Raw genomic sequence first — 22,533 nt, forward strand, 5'->3', positions numbered from 1 at the left:
GTTGGAGATTGTATGTGTTACCACGTCAGAGTAAATGAATGGTGAGATGCTTTCACAGAGGCAGTAAAGCATCCTCAGCCAGGTCAGTGGATAATTAAACAGTCAGGCACCCTGTCCTCCAGTGATGTGAAATATTAAATGCTTTCACATAAAAAGCAACAGAACTCATACAACTTTTTCAAAACCAGCCAACTCTTCGCTGCCAGGCCTGCCAAACCAACTTCAGTCCTTTCTCTTGCTAAGAAAAAAACAGAAGCCTTTTTATCAAGGATTATTTCACAATTTATCAGTACAGTTCATGAGCATGAATACTGTTATATAGTTATACTTGGAGAATTGTTTATATAGCCTAGCTAAGAGCAGAAAAAGTGGTCACTGTTTCTTGAGGTGCAAATGTGAAGTGACCATTTCTGGCCATGGCTCATAGTGCTGATGCTGGTCATTATTTTCCTCTCAGCATTTGGAGAGAATACTATTTGTTGCCATTTTAGAAAAGTTTGGACATCTCTTAACCTAATAGTCCTTGCAAATGTTAAGAATATATTGAAGCTAGGTTAAAACACTTATGATTCAGATTTATACCTACTTATACAACTTTATTTGTCAGTCTTCTCTATTAATAAACACACCAACCGCATGTTGTCAGCTTGTTATTATTATTGTTTAGAGACATACAAGACTGCTCTCTATTATATTGCTTGTGTCAGGCCTGTCTTTTTGTAGGTAAGGACAGGATAATGTAAGTCAATCCATGTCAGAGTATTTCAAACAGCTCGGTCTATCCTGTTAATCACATTTACTACACACCTGAGTAAACTACATCCCACCTTAAGCACACTGGTTCCATTGAACTCCATCTCAGAGAACTATCACATACATTCAGTCTTACCCTCACACCAAAGCCTGTAGTGTGATAGTGTTTTTTTAAGATCTAACAGTGAAATAAAGGATAAAAGTATTTGGAGAAAAGCAACATTTTTAGTCTCAAAAACAAAATAAAGGCAAAATTACTGTTATTGTAACTCAGAGGTAAAGATCAACCGATTAGAAATGAAGATGATATTGTTATCACTGACAACAATAACACGATAAAGCATATGACAGTGCAATAGCATTAGAAAAAAAGTGTATGAAAGTTCATCATGTATTAAAGCTTGTTTTTCACAGCATAAATTGGAAATGATAGATATTTGTATTTGTGTAAAGAGAGACCACCATTCCTTTGTTTATCACAGCTTTTTCTCTTTTTTGCATAAAATGTTGGTCAAGTCCTGATTGGAAATGTTGTTCATATATATATATATATATATATATATATATATATATATATATATATATATATATATATATATATATAGTCTAAAAGGTTTTCACAGGCAAGAGTTCAGTTTTTCCTCTCTCAAGTGTACAGTAATACAGTAATAGCTCCTCACTGTTGTCGCAAGTTCCTTTTTTTTCTCAGAGGGGATGGTGGTATGTACTTAGGGGGGAGGGGGGGCATGAGTTTTCTTATGGCCCTTTCCCCTCAGTCAGGATGAGGCCACCCACCCTGCTGGAAGCCCCTTTCCTTGCTGCTATGTGGAGTCCTGATTCACAGCTTTCCCTCCGTTCATGGTGGGAGTCCCTGAGCTCTTCCTGGAGCGGTGCTTGTCCTCTATCTCGTGTAGTGAAGGTTCCCTGTACATACAAACTATGGTGGAGATGCAAAGAGTTGAAAAGGGGAGGAGGAGAGAAATAGGAGAGGGAAGGAGATGACGAGACACGGGGAGGGGTTGAGGGGCACAGAAGGGAATGATGAGAGCAGATTGAAGAGATGGATGCGCATACAGAGACAAGGTCAGGTTTGAGGCCAGAGGGACAATTACACCAGGCTGGGAGGGAAAGGGGAATTAGGGTCATGTCAGCACTTTCTTTTATCACATTGCTTGACAAGTTTTCGTGATAATATCTTTCACACACAGCTCTCACTAAAAACATGTTGATGATCATTTTTAAAAACAGATGCTTCAGCCTAATACTTCCCCTTTTAGGAAATAAACTAATTAGATTTTTTGGCCAAGAGTTAGGTGAGGCAGTCTATGTCTCTCTACACACACTGGTCTTTACTAACTATAAAGCTAGTCTGGCATCTGGTTAGCTTAACATCACGGGATATAGGTAGCCTGGCTCTTTAAATTCAAACATTTCAAACATACCTGCACTGATACTGATACTGATACATACATACTAATTAAAATAGCTTCACATTTAGCAATATATATCAAAAATATCAAACTATTACTTTAAAAAGAGATCAGATCCTACTGATCTACATCCTATTGCCATTCATTTGAATCTATAAATTTCAGACAGGTTCCCGGCATATTTACCGCAAATGTATTGTACTGTTTTCCAATCCAGTCTACTGTAATTTATTTAAAGTGGTTTTATCATACAAGTGCAAATACAAGTTCTTTCGGCCTTGAGACTAAAAAGGCTTGTTTGAGCTCCTGTGAGACACCCTTCCCCCATCCCACTCTCTTCTGATTGGCCAGCTTGTGGAAGTCTTCCTGTGGGAACTTATGTAGCTAAAAATCGTGATGCACAATATGGGCAGGTTTTGAAAAGAGAAGTGCCATGAATAGGTAAAAATACACTATACTATACTATACCATTACATTTTTGAGGTAGTGTGAACAAACTTAATTTTAAAAACACTGTCTGCAAGACATGACATGAGCTCTGCATGAGCATGTGAGTGGGTTGGATAGTATGTGTATTGGCTGTAGGAGCCCAAACAGACATCAGATGGTTTAGCATTTTGAAAAACATATTGAAAACAAAGCAAACTGGAAAGACACACAGATACAGATCTATTTCAAGCTTTTTCTTTCTCATACCTTCAATGGGCCTGGGTACAAAGTGAGATGAGGGCTTAGTCTTCTTGACCCGGTTGCCCTTCATGACTTGCCCCTCCTTGGTGAGGCCAAGGAACCAGGCACGGCCTGACTCCTGCTGTCGGTACACAGTGGACGAGTAGATCACATAGTAGTTCTCAAAAACCGACTCCTTAAACCTACACTCTGGTGTGAACATCTCCTGCAAAATCAGAGCGCAAAGAATGCAGTGATAAGAAAAAGCGTGTGAAATATTTGGTTGTCTGAGCTGATTGGCCATAACATCTGATCCAATCATCAACTAAATCACAATTACAGACATACACAACATGCTTATGCTAATGAGAAACAACAACAACAGAAATCTATTGTGACTTATTGAACACACCCGTTAAGTATTCACAGTGGCAAAAACCATTCTTACTTGGACAAATGCTTAAGCTCTGTAATAATCTGAAAATTGTTTAGTGTGAACAGCTTTTTTCAAGTCTTTCCATCACATGTGTTTTGTGTGGTTTAGTTTTATTTAAACTTACACATTACTCACACATAAGGGAGACATATTGATGCAACAATGGATGTGCACATGCAAACATAATTTGTATCCACGTCAGTATTAAACAAGCAGAAATAACCAGCAACAAAACAGATAGGAGATTTGAATAAAAATGTAATTTAAGAAAAAAAAGGAAGCTATGCCTGTTTCACTGTGCCAATATTGGCTGTCATCACTGGTATGTGTACAATGCCAAGGTCAGTAAACATACTGCATTCACACATGCACGCACACACACACATTTGAAATCCAAGTAATGAGACTGACAGTCTTATTAGAATCCCATTAAAATAACAGAAAACACTAGAAGATTTTTATCTCTCAGCTTCATTATCAAGGCAGCAAGTCAAGGAGAATGTCAAGAGGACACACAGTAGATGGAGAGGAAAAAAAACACACACACTGGATACACCGTCTAGACTGAAAGTAGTGACAAATTATTGCCATGACAATGCAGTAGAGGAAGTAATACTCTTTTCTTTGTAAACCATTACAGATCTAAGCTGCAGTAACTTGGGTAATTTGTTCAGTTTCGATGAAGATAATAGTGGCACTGACCTCTAAATAGCCTGGACAATGTGTGGCTTTAGTTTTTCTCACAAAACCTATACTTAATAAAGCAAGTGGATGCCAAATCGCATCACCCCTACCCCTCGTCCCTGCTCTCCTCATCTGAATGCTTCCAGGAGGGTGAAAAACAATCTAGCGCCAGCCAGTTTGAAGGACGGGGAAGTTGTGTGCTTCCAGATTAGATGTGGGTGATGCGGAACAGCTGGTTCGGTGGACGCTGGGCCGTCTCGGTTTAAGCATGCTTTGTACTGGAAGTGTGTGTGTGTGTGTTTGGGTGTTGGTGCTGTATTTTATTCGTCAATATGTCCTGCAGGGATCTGTGCCCTTTTAAGGCTGTCCATTTGACTGACAGCCCAATTCTGCTACCGGCTGGAGGTGACTGTTTACGCGTTGTGCGCCACTGAGAGTAAGGGAGAGTGAGAGATAGACAGTAGGAGAGTCTTTAAAAGGATGACAAACATTATGTGAAAACAATAAGAATATGTTCTCAGAGTTTTGCTTTACATTTTATTAAACTAGGTTAGACTGTCGATTCCAGTGGAAGTGAATAAAATTGTTTTTGAAGCTTAAAGCAGTGAAAAATCACACATTTTAACACAGTATCTATTACTGTGGACAGCCTTACTTTAAACTGAATAATACATGAAAACAAAGATGACTGTGCTGAGGAGAACTGCATAGTTAAGCGCAACATCTTTCATTACAAATAGTCATTTTGATCCATTATTCCTGTAGAAAAAAAAAAACAATACTGCAGCTCTAAACTCACCCCAGTCAAACTCAAGGCTGTTTTATGAGTATATGTATCTGTGCCTTTGCTTGCATGGCATGGCATAGTTCAACTAAACGAGTCGCAGTGTGTGTGACCACTCATTTATAAGACACAGCAGTGCACGGCAAGCTGTGTAAAGGACTTCGGGAAGGTGAGGTCACGTGGTCGGCGATGTGGAAACGTCTCGCTGGTCAGCGGGAGGGAGGACGAGCTCTGTGGAGATATGGCAGCAGAGTTTATCTGGGCGTGCTGACACACTGTCAAACAGCAGACGTGTCTCTCCCTGTTGTGGCACTAGGGGTTACGTCGAGCCTGTCTGGCTGCGTGTGCTTGTGTGTGAACATATGTGTCTGAGTGGGCAGGAGGGAAGGCAGTTATACATTACACACCAGCAGGCGTTATCCGTTATTCATCTGTCTGGAGCTCAAACACACCCACACAAACCCATAAGTGCTCGTCACCATTCTACCCTTCACAACGGCCACTGTGCTTTGCTGACACACTGTAGAATCCACTCCAAATTTCTCCTCAAGGACAACACTTCGTTACTGTCTATGAAAAGGCTTGGAGCAGTTTAGAAAGCACCCTGGCTGTGGCTTTGGAATGATGGGGTTGAAATGTAAGTGACTTTGAAGTCTTTGACAGAGTACCTTGTTTGTGGATGACTGAGTGGAAATATGAGGTAAAGAGACAGGGTCGGAGTCTCTCATGAATAATGAGATCTCTTTAATGGACACACATGAACCACATAGCCAAGGGGATGCACAGGAATACACACTAGTGAACCAACGTGTGTGTACTTAAACTCAGGACAACATATATGCACTGTCACATTAAATGTATACCAGCACGTTTGCCCTGTCACTTCCTAGTATAAATAATTAGCCAAAGTTGTTACCACTGCAAAACAAGGGAAATTAATTTTAAAAAGTGGTGCATTTCAGGGCTAACAGGCCACTTATTTATATTCTGTGCTGATCTGAAGGAGAAAAGCAAAGGGCTTGTTAGTGAAATTGAGCATGTGAGATCAATCCCACGCCAACATTAGGGGTCTCGGTAAGAAAATAAAGACAAACAAACACAGAGGTCCTGCTGAACACACACAATTAAAAATTGGCTTATGTTGCCACACGATATTAAACAAAACGAGAAGACTATACATCCAGACAGATATGAATCAGGTGGCATGTGGGTCTGTAAACCTGTGGAAGGTGGGCGTGAGTGCAGGTGCGGGAATGGTTAAAGAAGCAGGAGCTCAAAATGTGATGCATGTAAAATTAGGTTGCCGACAGAATTGGGTTGAACGCATCCTGAATTCAAATCACTTACTGCCTCCTTCCTGGGAGGGAGGCAGCTCTCTGACTCTGCATTAAGGAGCCCTGCTGTTGCCGACAGACGTTCTTTGACTCTGGATAAAGATGCAGAGGATTGGGGAGGACCTCCATTTAAATATGGGCCTGAGCCACTGGTGCATGTGAGATATTTGGCCCCAGTGAGAATCCCAGGCCTTCCTTGGAAGTCCCAGGGAGCTCATTATTATTCTAGGAGACATTCAGGTTGGGATTGTCTAGACATTACTGAAAGACTCTTTCTTACTTTTTCTATCCCTCCATTCTATCTTTATCTTTCATTCTGTCACTCATGAAGTTAGTTGATTTGAAACAAGGTTCTGCTTTGTCCCATCAAAACTCCTCCAGAGAGGACACATTTGGATAATGGCTAAAAGGAACACATAGGAACACTGAAATGGTCAAAGACAGAATACTGATTATGCCAAGATTAAATTTCCGTTACTTATTTCCTGCCTCTCCTTAATTTCCTATTTCTCTCTTTCCCTGCAGAGAGCACTTTGTATTAGTTATCTTTATTCAGCACTGTCATCACAGGAACTGTATTGCATAATGGGCCTGCACATTAGTGCCAAGACAGTAGTGGTATACAGACAGAAAATAAATCTGGTCATTTATTAGGCAAAAATACCAAACACTGGATTTTTAGATAACTAACTGGCTTTTGAAATTGGCTATTTTCATTTTCTGACATAATATAAATAATCAAGTGATAGACTTAAGTAACTGTCAACAGTTGCAGCTCTAATGAACCCAAAAACACAACAAATGCACACGTACGGATTCAACACAATAATAACTTCTTGTAACATTTTTTTTCTAGAGACAGAAAAAGAGCCAGACATGGGAGGTACTTCTGACAAATGCCCTCGAACAAAATCGGGAAACTCTCCCTGACCTTCCTCACCAACTCTCTGTCACTAGTCCCTCAGGGCCCTCAGTGAAGGTTTTACTGCGGCACTTTTTTTTCTGTGACATGAAAAAAAAAAAGACTGTAAAATTGGTAGGTGGTTAGAAAGATAGATAGATAGATAGATAGATAGATAGATAGATAGATAGATAGATAGATAGATAGATAGATAGATAGATAGATAGATAGATAGATAAGAGAGAAAGAGAGAAAGATAGATAGATAGATAGATAGATAGATAGATAGATAGATAGATAGATAGATAGATAAGAGAGAAAGAGAGAAAGATAGATAGATAGATAAGAGAGAAAGAGAGAAAGAGAACAGTGGTTACTGCTGTGCAGTAAACTAGGTCATATTGAGAAGTGTTATAAATAATGGAAGGGAACTCTTCAGTGTAGATGCTCAGCCCCCACGCACTTCATCGCTAAACACTCCACACAACCATTATCACCAGTCAGCAACAAGCTCAACCGTGAGCTCTTCACTCCCTGTAGGAAACGGCAAACATATATGCTACTGCTTAACTGATCAACCGTAATAGTAACGTAACATAACAATGGTTAGGTACCTTTCCAGCACCTAGATGAAAGACAGAGACACATGGCTGTCAAGGCTGCACCGCCAACATTGTCTAATCACACGCAGAAGATGAAGTTGGCAGAGTCTCGCACTAACAAGACGGTGCAAAGAAGCAGGAGGAGGAATGAAAGGGAGGGGGGATATCCCTCAGTAATTATCTCCCAAGGGTTGTGAGGAAGAGAACTGTGCATCTCTGCTCTCAGATGTTGGAAAGACAAAACAAGACAACCAAACAAGCTGTACTTTATAGTTTAAAAAGGCACTAGGCGGAAGTGGAGACCTTGTCAGAGAGAGTGGAGCTATAGGGAATAAGTGAGGGAGGTAGGGAGAAAAAGATAAGATCCAGACAAATAATAATAATAATAAAAGTAAATCTGAGTATGTATGAGGGATGAAAGTGAAGGACTTATTTTATGGCTGGGATTGTACCATGAGAACTCAGAGTGTAAATAAAGTAATGTTCCCATTTCCTGTGCTCTTGAAACACTTAAGGCGTTCTCACACTGTCAGGTCATATACATAATCTGTATTGGTATATTTAACTGGGAAATAAAGGAAATTAGGGAGAGAAACCAAAGCTATTGCAGCTGTCATCCAGTGGTTTGCATGTCAATTTAGACTTTTTTTTAGGAGCACTCTGTGGCTTCCCAAGGTTTAGGATCCTCCCCGTGATCCAGACTACCGCATTCTGCTTACCAGTGCATGCTGATGTCGCACGGTGCACGTTCAAAGTGGATCTCTTCTATATGGACACAGAGTCCATGTGTTTCATGCCTTTAATTAAAAATACCTTTCAGCTTTTTAGCACAAAAATGTCAGAAATGCCTTCTGACAAACACCCTGTGATGGAAAGGTCAAACGTTTGCACCTGCACTCATAAAAGTGATTATGAAAATGAAGTACAGAGATGATGTGTGCGTCAGGCTGAAAGCTGCGATCTGCTAATGAGGTACTGAATGACCTGTAATTAATAATAATCATGTACCCTGACGCAAATGATGATTTGATCAATACTGGGTGGCTATGGGGGGTTCAGCATCCTCCACTTGAAGTCAATTCAATAAATGAAAAGACTTCTATGTGGGAGTGACTGAAGGTGGATGGAGAGGATCATAGTAGGGCTGTGAATTGTGCACTTGTTTATGAGCCTATAGTTATGAATGAATCCATCTACCTGGATGAGTCATAACGACCTGCGCATTTATTGTACATCCTGCTCTGAACTTGCGAGTGCTCATACATCTGTGGACTAGCAATCAAGTTGTACTGAGCGAGAATGCTTGTTCTTCAGATATAATGGCTCCGAATGCACAGCCTCTGCAATTATTCAAGTGCATTTTTTTTTATTTTAAATGCATCATGTACCTCATTTATCCGGCCTATTGCAAAAATGTTCCCTTGTCTCCGTTGCAGTAAAGTGAGTCCCTTATCAATAAATGCAGGCTGACACTGTGTCCTTCATTTTATGAGTATTTTGTGAATGAAAAATTTTGATGGGCAGTTTGTAAATTCCTGCTTTTGTCAGACATTCATGTGGGCTGTCTGCTGGTCAGAGCACTGTTGCAGAGTCCCTCATCGAATGTTTGTGGTAATGCAACAACCCTATACCCCCTTTGTTCAGCAACATTACTTTGAATAGACTTAGGTACAGGGAGAATGGAGGTTATATAACTATGCCAACTAGGAATTTCTTCCTGTCTCTACATTTCTTTTTTCTCGCTGTCTTGCACACACACTGTCCTCCTGCAACACATTTCCACAAAGCATGCTCCACAAGCATGTCTTCATTCTCAATGCAGCAGCTACAGCTTCATATTTTCTCCGTCTGACATCTGTGACTGTGTCCATCCCCACCCACGCTACTGCTAGCCACAACAGCCTCTGCTTCTGATGTCTTGTGTAGTTTTCTCTCCATCTGAGTCTTGAAATTATGTTTTTAGTTTTTCTGAGATGTATTTGCTAGGACTTCACTGGACAGTATCTATTTAACATAAAAATAACAGCTGGTTCAAATTTACTGCTGAACAAAGAAACAAGTCAAAGCATTTCATAGATGAATATCAAAGTAATATTATGAGTGAATATAAGCAAATGTATAGGTTGATGTCTGCAACTTACTTAAATAAACTCCTAATTGTTACACTTGTGCATTAATATTTTGCTGGAGACTAAAGATGCTCAATAGCTGATGTGTCGTCCGATTTTCTTGATGCACCATTTATTTTCAATAGGATTGCAGATAAGCCAGTCGGGCACCTGATCTGTGAATCTACGAAGCCACACTATTGTGGTTGTAGGGTACATTTCTGGATGCAGTGGCAGTGGTGTTAAGTGACAATGGTTTTCCAAAGTGCAGTAATTCCTGAACTTTTCACAACATTAGTTGTACTCTAGACTGTAAATTCTTTGCAGTCCTGCACTAAAAAATATTGTTTTTGAACTGACTGACAATTGTCTTGTGAGTCGATGCTGTTTTTTATTCTCACTTGTTAGCACTTCACTGTTAATTTTGAATAATTCAGAACCGTACTACTTTAATCTTTTATAAACTTTTCAGTCCTATTTGATCTCTGTTCCAACTTCTTTGAGTTTGTTGCGGACTTAAAACTTTGCAAGAAATTCTTGATGATAATAGAATACAAATAAGCTGGTCAGCTGGTTATTGCATTTTAGAAAAGAACTTTTCTAAAAATTGGGTTTAGAGTACAATTTTATCACAGCAGCAAATCCAAAGGACTGTTGAACAAAGCAATATTGTCCACATCAAAGTACCAGACCACCAAAAGTTTCAGAGGAATTTCTGTTTTTAGCGACACATATGCATAACGAGGCTCCATTAGCAGCCAGTAAAAGAAGAAGAGGCAATTTTTAAAAGGGCTGAGCACTGAACTTGATGTCAAATTAAATGTAAAACATGCACGGTGCTGCTTCAGTAACAAAGGGGGGAATAAGTGCTGCGCTGCAACACAAAGGCACATCTGAAAAGCTCTCCAATAGAACAGAGATGAAAGGGTTTGGAAGCGCTGAGTCTTTGCTGCAGTGGGTTATTAAAAGAGACAACAAACAGAACAAAACACAACATGTGTAAGTGAACTATTACACTGCTCTAAATCACACACACACACACACACCCACGCCCAACCTAACAGGAGCAAGGGGTATGACCTTACCGAGCTGTAGAGCATGCCCTCGCCATTCATGGCAATGTAGAAGCCAGTCTTCACTCCCTGGATGGCCACAACTCTCAGTCCGACAGGAATAAGATTAAACAGGGCTGCAGAACAGGCAGAGTGAGTAAGGGACAGACAGATACACAGAGACAAAAGAAACGTCAGACATGAAAGACAGAAAAGGACAATTGAGTTTTCACCTAACTCGTGTCGACACGGCACTCTCTGATCTCTGTTCTTTGGCTATCTTTCAGCGGTAAAGTGAACGGTACAGGACACAGACAATGGGGACACGGAGACGCCTCAGACTAACAGTGAATCATTAATGTTAAAGCACAAATCAAAAACTGACATATTGAAACATTTTTATCAGAAAGATGATAAAGTATGTTATCAGCTATCTACTTCGTTATTTTTTGAATACAAGAACTCTGGTTCAAAGAGATGTAATTGCTATTGTGGGTCAAAAAGACAGAATCAGGTTGAATCACTGTACCAAGCGAGTGGGCGGGTTTCACCGACTCTAAGGACTGAACTGTGACTTTCATAGGTTGGCTGGTGACGGTGAGAGGACACTCTTTATACATTGCAGGCTCCCTGTGTTGTTGGAATGATTGTTCTGCAAGTGGCGATGCGGACTGATCTGATAAAGCTTGCGGGGACAAGAGAAGACGTGCCAGCATGGATCTGTCCTCCAACCAGAATCAATTTCACTCAATAAATATTGACATGATGCTTTCGCCTGCCAATGGTTTCAATCTGCCCTCAGGCCACTTGTGCAGGTGATATAGCCACCTACACTGACCACTGCTGCAATCGTGTCTAACTTTGAGAGCTGAACGTTTGAGGCAGAAACCTTAAATCTTATTTTCTTGGGCTTCTTGGTCTCAAATTTGGATTCTTTGCTTTGTTTTCTTCTTCACTCTCTCGGTCCCTCCTGTCAGGCCCCTCACTCTGTGTGCCATTTGCCTTTCATGGCGGCTGCCTTTGTCACCCAGAGATGAGTGACGGTGCCTGTCAGCGGCACCATCCACAGTTCTGTCACGTATCGCTAAAACCCAGGAGCACCTCCACCTATCAAAACATATTTTAGCTTTTTTCTGAGAAGTCATAGTTGCAATACGGGCCCTCAAAAAGAGTCACTATAATAGTCTGGCTTGAAAAGTAAAAGGACGATAGACATAAAACACGGCGAGCCAGTACACTATTTTGCTATAATTACAATCTGCCAGTCCTGCTCCCATTTGCCTGCCAAAAAATTGCACAACTGACAGGAGCTGTCATTCAGCTACCTTCTAAATGTCCGGCTTTTCTGTTTGCAGCTCCGGCACTTGATGGATTCCATAATTACAGCTGCACCAACCGATTATTCTAAAGACTATTCCTCTTTCCAATATGAGCTCAATCCTATCTCTCACAGAGAAAGGCAGCAGCTGGACAGGTGCAGTGTTAAGACATTTCCAGGGATCTCCTATTGTCAAAGGGCCACACAAAATAGGTTCAAACAAGCCAATAAAGCAAAATCCTTGAAACAGCAAGGCTTCCAGTGAAGTAGCAATCGGCCTTAAGCAAATCCTGCAGATAGGAAGTGCTTTTGATGTGAGGAATACTGGCACAGCAGGAAGTAAACCCTGCGGTAAAGGTTTAGAGAGCTAGACTTCAAATGCCAAGAGCATTTCTCCAAATCGAGAATGCAAATCCTAAAGAAGGTGTATAATGGTGGTTTATTATGTGTGTTATATACTGTGTTTATTAATATTTTGCCATCATTCCTCCTTCTTGATGCCAAACACTTGATATTACTGACTGGGTTTTTATCTAATCTAAAAGTCTTGCTTGAAACCATCCATCAACACCAGCAGCATCAGAGGCTGATGTTAGCGCCTGATGCTGCAGGTGGCTCATAAGCAGCAACATAGCGCCTCAATGTGTGAAGTTAATTACTGCAGGCGATCAACTGATGACAATCACAGCAATAACTGCTTAAATTTGAACACTGATGTTAATTAACTCAGTGCTGTTTCACATCTCTTGCAGTCAGCAAAGACGTTTTGCACAGAAAATCTCTTCTTTCTCAAAGTAGTGAATATTTTGGGTCAAACTAATTTCACTAACTTATTAAAAAAAACAGTATCTGTATACACTGATCCCACTAAAACTATTCACTTATCCTCAATGTCATTCAGTACAGAAATGTACAATATAATAAAAAATTAAATTGCAACACACTGCAGCTGCAGGTCACACCCACCCACTATGCAGGCGGCATCAGGCGCCTCAATCCCATCAGTTCCACTGTACCTCCCCCGAAAAAAATTACTCTAACGCATCTGCTACTGCTGAGGATGCTGCAGGTCATGGAGTGCCACGGTTTGAGGGTGGGGCTAATCTATTATTCTAATAGTTCAGCTCGGTAATCAATAGTTCAGTGTGAGACCTGAATACCAAATCGTCTTTGTCCGTTTAGTCTTAATCACTGCCTTTTTTTTTTTTTTTTTACTCTTTCAGCATCTCCTGCTCTCCAGTATCTTCCTTCGAACTGTCTCAGAGCTTGAGGCATCTCATATAGAGAATAATTCATTTGGTACAAACGGCAGAGGTGGTATTTTTAGTTTCCCGTGGCTGAATTATTCACTGCACTCCTCCGTCCATGGGCCAGCGGGACTGCTTAACAAGAGGATTACCTTGAGGTTGGGGAAACCCTCACATACAACAAAAAACCTCATCAGCTAAAACCTTTACAACACAACAGAGGCCCCAAAAAATGTTCCATTGTACAAAATGCAACTGCATTATGTGGATGTCATAATGTTTCTCGCTTGTGCATCAATCCTCTTTGTTCTAAAGTCTGTTTCTTTATACTATAAGTAGGCCTAGTTCTCACAAAAGAACTGTCAAAATATAAAGCAAGCAATGAGAGGGAGAGACCATTCTTTTTGTCGCATGACTGCTATGAACGAGGAGCTTTGGCTCGGGCTTTCGTTAAGATGAGCAGGATGTTTTAGAGAAGAAAGGTTGTGATTGGTTTCCTGTCTGGCTTCCTTCCAGACTGCGAGTGTCGTCGTTATCACTTTGATGACCACTCTCCGCTGACATTTATCTTTTTCTTGATACTTCACTTCCCATAGGAGATGTTACAGAAGCCGATACGTTTTAGAAGACTCTACTCATTTTCTTCTTTTCTTTTTCTCTCAGGGTGGAAGGGGTGTGAGAGCTTTAGGGACTTATCCCTGGAGCCTATTTATCTACTTGTAGTCCACTATGGATCTGTGGTGAGATACTGCAAAGATGTTGCTCGGGAAAGGATCTTCTTGACAGTGAGAGAAGCTGTGGGGCTATAGTACACAGTGGGTCTTTCCAAGAAGCAAATTTTGCTGAGGTAATCAAAATCTTAAGAGACGAATCCATCAAAACAATGTGACACTTACAATCATGCAGTGTACATAGAAGTAATGGTTTACTTAGTAATGCCAGGGCAGGGACTTTGGAATTGATTTTACTTAGGAATATAAATGTTATTATAAGATACTCTATATATAAATACTATAAATATTGTATTTACTCACTGTGAAAAGCATTCTGTTGAGAAAACTAAAGCTTCATAAAACATTTGAGTAGGTTTTGACACATTTACTGCATATCCATGCATGTGATTGCATAATGCAGAAAAGAGGACACTCTTCCTTGTGGAATTTCTTCAAAAGTTCCTTCTAAAATTGCACTTTTTAAAAGAACTTTGTGATTTATAAGTCAGGCCATGGCATGACTTATAAAGGACTAGAACATTTCCTAAAGAATGGGTGTGTGAAGCTGTCATAGCTTCTAGTTTTCCTAATCATTCCAGCAGGTTCCAGTATGGTATCAGGCTTCAGTGTTGTTTGCGCTTACGTTTAATTATGAGTTTAAAATTTGCAGTTCCATGACTAGCCACATGGTGGCGTGGACACTGTAATATTTTAGTATGTTAAGCATATCTGCAGATGGTAGTAGTGTAGGAGATTTCAAACCTGTGGAAATGACAGTTTTTGAGTTATGAAGATGAAAACATAAGCTCCTCCTGTAGCACCCCCTTGTGGCCAATCTGCATGAATCTCTACAAGCGTTCATAGTGTTCTACAATAATATGCAAAGTTTGGTTTGCCTGGTTAAGTGTATTGAGCAGCTTTCCCATTGAAATTCCCAAGACCCTGCCCAAACATTTTCAACAGAAAAGGACAATGATAAGAACTGAAGAGGGTATGTACCAGATTAGAAGTTTTGATACAGCATGATGAGCAGGGAATCAAAAGAGTGTTTTACAGAAAATTAAATGGCAATTGGCATTTACAAAACGTTTCAGAAGCATCCAACAGAGGATCCGAGGTAAAAGGATTTTTACTACTACTCCTTTCAGCCAAAACGCAAAAACTGTTATAACTGTCCACATGGTGGCGCTGCAGAGGCATGTTTGTAGTATGTAGAGCATTTTAGCATGCTCTCCCATAGGCTTCCCATTAAAAAAATAATTAAAATATTAATAAAAACTCAACAATAATAGATATTAGCACTAATTACAGTAGTTATAGCACCTTTTTCCTCAGTAATCTTCACATTCGAGTATTGGAAACATGTTTCTAGCTCTTAGCACTAAGGACTAATTTGCAGACTAAATTTAGTGCAGAATAATAATAATAATAGTATTAAATAGGTAAGATATTGATATCTTCTTACCTATTTAGAGGATTTTCAGATCTGCAGGCCTGATTATTAAGATATTACTTTCGGCAATCACACAATTACAAATGCTAAAGTGCTGCATAAAAACATAGTCATATATTATACAACCAACTGACTCATTGCCATTAGATGTTGTATTTCAGAAGCTGCAGCTTCCATAACGCTCAACTCACTGTTGTCGCTGTTCTCGTCCTTGCTGCCGTCAATGGTTCCATCCGGCTTCATCTGCAGGTAGAAGCCCTGCTGGCTGAACAGTCGTGTCACGATGCCTTTCAGCTGCGGCTCTGAAACACATACACACACAAACACACACACACACACACACACATACACACAATACACACACATTCACCCCACAAACCATTGGCCAAGCCACAGCCCCATCCCCACCAAAATATGTCAGAACAACATCTTCATAAATGCAAAAAACATACAAATGAGTGAAAACGTCTGGCGTCAGCTAAGTGTCTGCACACTCACAGATGTTTATATTATAGAGCTGAAATCATTGGAAAAATGTTTGACGAACAAAATGTTTAATGCTCAATTAATCAAAATAAGACAGGTTGAGTGTTGAGTGACGGAGTGTACTAGCAAAATAATTCCCGAAGTCTTTCCCTTAAATTGCTTAATGCATTTAGCATTTGGTGAAGTTTGTTCCTTTCATGGGTCGTTTAAAATGATTTGTAGTTGTTTTAATTTAGTCTGTTTTTCTAATCTAGTTGTCAGCAAATAACAAACTTAAACTTACAGCACTTGAAACACTTAAGCCCTGTGGGCTGCTGAATATCAATATGACTATGATGGACAGTTTTTAATGAGTCATCTGTTGTACCACATAATCCTCAAAAAAGTGTAAACGGCTTTTTGACTGGAAGGTCTTTATGACAAAAACCATGACAGGAAATCAATGAGAATGCTGTTACTTTCTCATAACGTCTAGCTGTATTTGAAACTGAAAAACGATTTTTACATGATGTTTGTAAATCACATTTTAATGTACACTGCCATGCCAGTAGTTTCTTTATTTGGTAGAAGGCGGCTGCACACTTTGAGGTAATATGAAATTAAATTATTCTCTCTTTAAAGAGAGATTTTACAGGCCGTAGGCTCAGACTGACTGATACCAGTGTTAATTCTTGACCTAAAGTTGCTGCAGTTCTTTCATTACGGTAACCCTGAACCAACCTCCAACTTTGAGGCTGTAACATTTGGCGCATGGCCCGGGTTCTGCTCAAGGTGCTCAACACTACTGGGGAGCAGGTGGAAACAAGAATTAGCCCAGGGCAAAGAAAGCCTCGGGCAATGCCAGGAAAAAGTAGATGTGTAAAAAAGTATATATACTGTTTATCTGGGGGAATGAGTGCAGTCTTCATTGTGTGCCTGGTGTTCAGCTGTTTTTTGTTTGTGTAAATTTAGTAGTCAGATGACACCATTAGCGTAAACCAGACTTCAGCTTCGACATGTGAGAGTCATAGAAGAAAAATACTACACTGTATGTACTACATATGTAATAGACACAATACCGTCATATCTTTTTTAAGGTTTGCTGTGAATAATGAAAGTCAGTGATGCGTTATTTCTGCAGCGGTTCCACTGAAATCAGACATCAACTCCGAAGCTGGATATAACTAATGCTCTGTTTACTGTCTGCCTGACAAAAGAAACAAATTATGCATTTGTCACAAGTTAATTAGTGTTCAGTTTCATTTGATGTGCCTAAATAAACATTTAGCATCTGAAAATGTTTGCTTTGCAGGCACACAGCATGGTCAGAAAAATGAGGTCTAGGAGTGGAATAAAAGAATGTGAGCAACCCTGACTGTCCTCCAAGGTCGTAAAAGAACTTGGAGGTCGTGCGTTTCAGTGCTGCCCAGCCGGGTACATAAAACGTCCAAATGATTTAGCAGAAGGAAACATTTTCAAACTTGGTATTAGGACAGAAAAGAAGAAGCTTTTTAGCCAGATCTGTCTACAAGAGTAACAGCAGATGGTAAATCTTTGCTCGAGAGCCGATCATTGCGATAGTTACCGATGCATGAGCTCTGTTTACAGCATGCTGTACAAAACACAAAGTGTGTGGCGAGGAGCAGATAGGAAGACTTAGCTAAGTAGTGAGAAGAGTAGGTTCACATCTGCTCAACTGTACATCATCCTGATGATCAATCCCTAACTCACCTACCCCTGGGGTGGGGCCATCAATTCCCGGGACAGGCCCTTCATCATCCATCACAGGGAGGGTAAAGAGAGAGAGTGTGTGTGTGTGTTTGTGTGTGCAAGCGCAAAGGCACATGGGAGTGTACATGTCAGTAAATCACACGTGATAAACACACCTTCATAAATTAAGACCTGAATGTGGGCCTGATCAGTTCCAATTAGCAGAGTACTGTGTATGAATGTGCAGGTTTGTGTGCGTACAGTACACACTTCCAAACAACAGCACTAAAAACGTGTGTGTTTGTTTAAAAAAAATGTTTACTAGTGCCAAAATACTGATCATGTGTGCATGTACGGGCCATTAAAATGTCAATATATTTACTTTATACCAATACAGTAAGACAAAAACATTTAGGTACGTCAACAAATGGCATCATGACCATGAAATGGTGAATTGAATGATCACCTGCTTGGATATAGAGTTTGACAAGGAGGAACACATCATATCCATATACACTAAGGTACACTACACTACCACAATACTGTACTACACAGTAGTGCGTGACACATATTTACAGACATAGAACGAGGAGTGAGAATAAAAGGCTGATCTGACATTGAAAGACAAAGAGAATGAGGCAGGAACAAAACGAGAGGAAGAGAGAAGAGACGGAGGAGCAACAAACGACCGGCTAGAGGAGAGTTTCAGCTACAACACAGGTACGAAATTAAGCTTAACAAACCTAAGAAAGCCACACAGAAGGAGGGATGAAAGAAGAAGAGGAGATCAGCAAGGGAGAGGGTTGTCGGCTGTCAGACAGGTGTTGAAGCCCCCAGCCCTTCCCTCCCTCTCTGTCCCTCCCCACCCCACCCCACCCGACCCTTCCCCCACCCACCCCCCCTCCCTGGCCGAGGGAGAGTCGACATGGGCGCGAAGATGGGGTGGAGACGAGAAGAAACACAGCACACACGGATGGAGGCTGAGCTACTGACCTAGCCTGCAGCCCTTATGGGACACCTGTGGAGGTTTCGTGGGTGCATCTTACGAAGGGGGAGGGGGATAGAAGGAGAAACAACAGTCTTTTAAACAGGCAGAATTCATCAATTCTCCAGCGTATCGGCTGTTTATATGCAAATATAAGGCAAGGCATCAGTAGAATAATAAGGATGATCACTTAGAGGACATACAGCTGTCTGCCTCTCTGTTCAGCCATGTATGTTACCTACCTGCCCAAAAGAGTCTGGAGGCCTGATTGTCTCTCTGATTGTCTCTCTGATTGTCTCTCTGATTGTCTGCTTATGTTTCTGCACAGGCATTTTGTGGCTGATTTGGCACAGATTATGTCTGTCTGGATGATGGGGCAGCTAGACGGCAGGGGGGGGGGGTTTCGTTTGGTCTGTCTGTCTGTCTGGCTGGCTGGCTCTGGTGCTCTCGTGTGTCTGTCCGCCGCCTCGTTCCTCATCAGTGTGTGTTCTGGATTCTGAGCGGGACCTGACTGTCGTTCATCACATGACACAATCTGGATACGGGCAGGGATGACTTGCACCGCTGGCTTGTTATCTGTGCACCAGGACAGAACCAGGAGAGTAGAAAAGGGGAGGGGGGGGGGGGGGGGGGGGATGCTGGAGTGTACCACTGAGTGGAGCGGCAGGCACAGAGCCTATGTCTATCAGTAGAGCCAGAGTAGCTCTTAATCACTGAAGCTATACCTCTCTTCACTGCAGTAAAGCTGCCTCTCTGCAATAAACATTTACCATTAAAACATTTAATCTCAAAAGAGCCTTGGTGCACTGCGGTACAACTTATCTCCCCTCTGTACCCCAATCTGCATTAATATTGAATCAGGCAATTTAAAGCAGCCTTTTTTTTTCCTTTTTTTTTTTTTGTGTGTGTGTATTCAGGTTGTGTGTTCGGATGGAAGGGGGTGCAAAAACTAAGTGTGCACAATCGAAAGGTTAAATATGTTGTATAGATTTTTGGAACAAGCTTTGACTGAGAATCTGTGGCATTCATTTAGTTTCAGGGGAGGCTGATTGATAGTTCTGATCAGAGCAGCATCACAGTAAATACTGAAGGGATAACGTCACAGCATGGAGATCATTCCCTACAGATCACATCCAGGGGGCTCCTGTTCGGTACATGGGGAGGGATTTGGGTCTTGCTCGTGGATCGACAGACAACAGGAGGACCTAATGGAACAGGTGGATTTTTCTCCTCCGGTTCGGGTTGGAGCCCTTGACTGCAGTATAATGCCTCTGCTGCTCCAAAGAGGGGCGGGGTGGGGTGGGGGACCGGGGAGAACCGGTTCCATACGCACACATAACACATACCAATAAAAAAAAAAAATGTCTACATCACTGACCTGGTCGCCGCCGAACGGGTCTCTTCTTCCCGCTGCAGAAACGAACTTTGCTGAAGACCCCCAAGAAATGCCTCTCGCACAGAGAGCGGGGGTCTTTGCTGGGGCTGGGGCGACGTTTCGAAGTAGAGACCCGGTCGCTGTTCGACTCCCTCGCCTGGCGCTTCTGCCGGATCAGGGAGCTGGCGATCGCGGCCATCTCCCCGAACCGAGTCTGCAAACGGAGAGCCTAGTTCGGCAGAAGTCGGATCTTGATGCAGCGTCTTGGCGCAAATAATAATAATAGTAATAATAATAATAATAATAATAATAATAATACAGAGTCGATTCTGTGTTTCAGTCCACGAGTGTTTCAACCAAATGTCATCCTGATCAGAAAATCCTCTGAGTCCGGGGCATCATCGCGTCTCAAGCAGCATCCCCTGGAGGAGACAGTGGTGTGGAAATCAGCTGCTGCGAGTTCCTCCGAGTTCGCTGCAAACGATGTTACCCTGTATGAAACACACATCTAGGGGCTAGGCCACATGGGCCGACACATCAGTCGAGAAAAAACATGCAACAGTGCTGATGAGTTGACACAGCTGCGGGCTTCAGGTATTCCAGGTGAACAGTGCCGCGTCTGACGAGCACGACGCGGTGATCCTCATCTGCACAGCAGCCTCTCTTCTGCTTTCAGTCGCATCAAGCTCGCAATCTGGGAAGAGTATCCCAACTTCTGTCTAATTAGCAACACCACGCACACGACGATGAACGAGCAGCGTCTGGGCGGCTGGTCCAGGATGCTGTGCAACGGAGCTCAGACGTGTGATCCCAGTCTCCGGTTCCGTCGACGGCACCTTATAAATGCAGCCGGGGAAACGGAGTCGGCAGCAGAGGCGGCTCTGCAAGGATGCTGCAGAGATGTTATTTAAGCCTGCGGGGAGGGATTCTCGCACGGAGAGCAACAATTAGTTGAGGCGAACACACGCCAGAGTGCTTTTTGGTGTAGCGCACAAATAATAAAGTAGCCAAAGCGTTATTTCCTGTGCGTCCTGAACGGACCATGTCGGGGTGTCACACCGCCGACACCGAGAGTGAACGGTCCATAGCCTCCTCCCCCCCCCCACACACACACACTCTCTCTCTCTCTCCCTCCCTCTCCCCCCTCTCTCCCTCTCCAACTCCTCTAACGCAATCATACGTGATTGAGATTCGTATTAGGAATTCTCAGGGGCTGAATGGGAACAGACAGATGAAAAGATGTGGATGGAAAATATGGCACAAACAGAGGTAGAGGGGGAAATGCTGCGTGTGGTGTGCAATGTTAGGAATAATGTGCACATCTTAAAGGTGGGGGGGGGGGGGGGGGTGATGTCACAATTGTGAGAATTGCACAACTGGATTTTGCAAACCGGTTTTCAAGTAGAGCTCAGGAAGAAAAAAGAGAGAGATCATCTCAGCTCTGTCTGATATATAATGTACCTTTACAGAGGGACTACAGACGCTAAACCCCTTCGCTGTACATCCTTTTAAGAACATATTTAATCTGACTAACAGGATTACCTGCAACAGGTTTGTGCACAACAACAACATGAAAGCACCACCAGTACCCCGAAGACCCAGACAGTCACACAGCAAATAGTCAACCTCCCTGAAAGGCAACAGAAACTATCTACAACACAAACAATATCACACATTCCAGCTTCTCCCGGAAGAAATTCTGCCAAAACCAAAGCTCGTACAGAACTGGCCGTTCATCTATGCATGATGAGATCACACTGTCTTCTGCACCTGTTCGTGGCATAAATCACATCTGGAGACTAATAAAAACAAATGGATTGTTTTTTACTGCGGCTGCATCAAGCACAGTGTTAAAACTGTTGGGTTTTCACAGCATACGGGTTAATTAAGGTTAGAGATAAACCATGAGATGAAAGTTGAAAAAAAAAAAAGAATCTGCACACGTGTGTGTAGGTGCAACAACATGGGTTCATGTGTGCACTGTGTCATGTTTATTAGTGCACAGGCTGGGGAGCACATGCAACACACTCGCTCTCGCTCTCTCGCTCTCTCTCTCACACACACACACACACACACAGTGTGGGAGGACGAACATGTGAGTCTTCAGCAGCACAGCAAACCTCTCTCCTCCCTGTGATGAAACAGCATGAAACATTTACAAGCTTTTTCTGGGACTCGGCTTTGACACTCTGTTTCCAAACCAAATCCGGAGAGAGCTCAAGAGAGGGGGTGAGAGAAAAGAGACAGAAGACAGAGTTTTGTTTTGTTTTTTGTTTTGTTTTTTGTGGGTATAATGCATGGAAATGTGAAGTGCTGCTACTCTGGTCAGCTCGTTCTTTGGGTCCCTCTGCACGTGCATGTGTGTGACAGATAGAGAGAGAGAGAGAGCAGATGTAATCTTTTCCCACAGTAAGACAGCGAGAGATGAACAGTAGAAATGAACTTGTCACTGCAGCATAAAGACACATCAGTAGCAGGTTTAAGATAACATTTATCAATCCAGTGAATATGCGGT

The 22,533-nt window shown here is 41.9% G+C and overlaps 1 protein-coding gene across 3 annotated transcripts in view; it reads right to left on the reverse strand.

Annotated features, from left to right (window-relative positions):
- Window positions 1-1,366: 1,366 nt before the first annotated feature.
- fgf12a (fibroblast growth factor 12a) overlaps window positions 1,367-22,533 on the reverse strand; it is a 31,127-nt gene continuing 9,960 nt past the window's right edge. For 2 of the 3 annotated variants that reach the window (XM_026373872.1, XM_026373871.2), the window contains exons 2-5: window positions 15,675-15,785; window positions 10,786-10,889; window positions 2,880-3,078; window positions 1,367-1,690 (exon numbers count right to left, since the gene is read on the reverse strand). In XM_026373872.1, coding sequence (XP_026229657.1) covers window positions 1,575-1,690; window positions 2,880-3,078; window positions 10,786-10,889; window positions 15,675-15,785 — 530 coding nt within the window. In that variant the 3' untranslated portion in view covers window positions 1,367-1,574. Of the gene's footprint in view, window positions 1,691-2,879; window positions 3,079-10,785; window positions 10,890-15,674; window positions 15,786-18,651; window positions 18,700-20,021; window positions 20,752-22,533 lie in introns of those variants that run through there. The other variant, XM_026373870.1, reaches the window with a different exon arrangement.

The sequence above is a fragment of the Anabas testudineus genome, chromosome 17 (genome assembly GCF_900324465.2).
Source record: "Anabas testudineus chromosome 17, fAnaTes1.2, whole genome shotgun sequence".
Classification (NCBI taxonomy): Eukaryota; Metazoa; Chordata; class Actinopteri; order Anabantiformes; family Anabantidae; genus Anabas; species Anabas testudineus.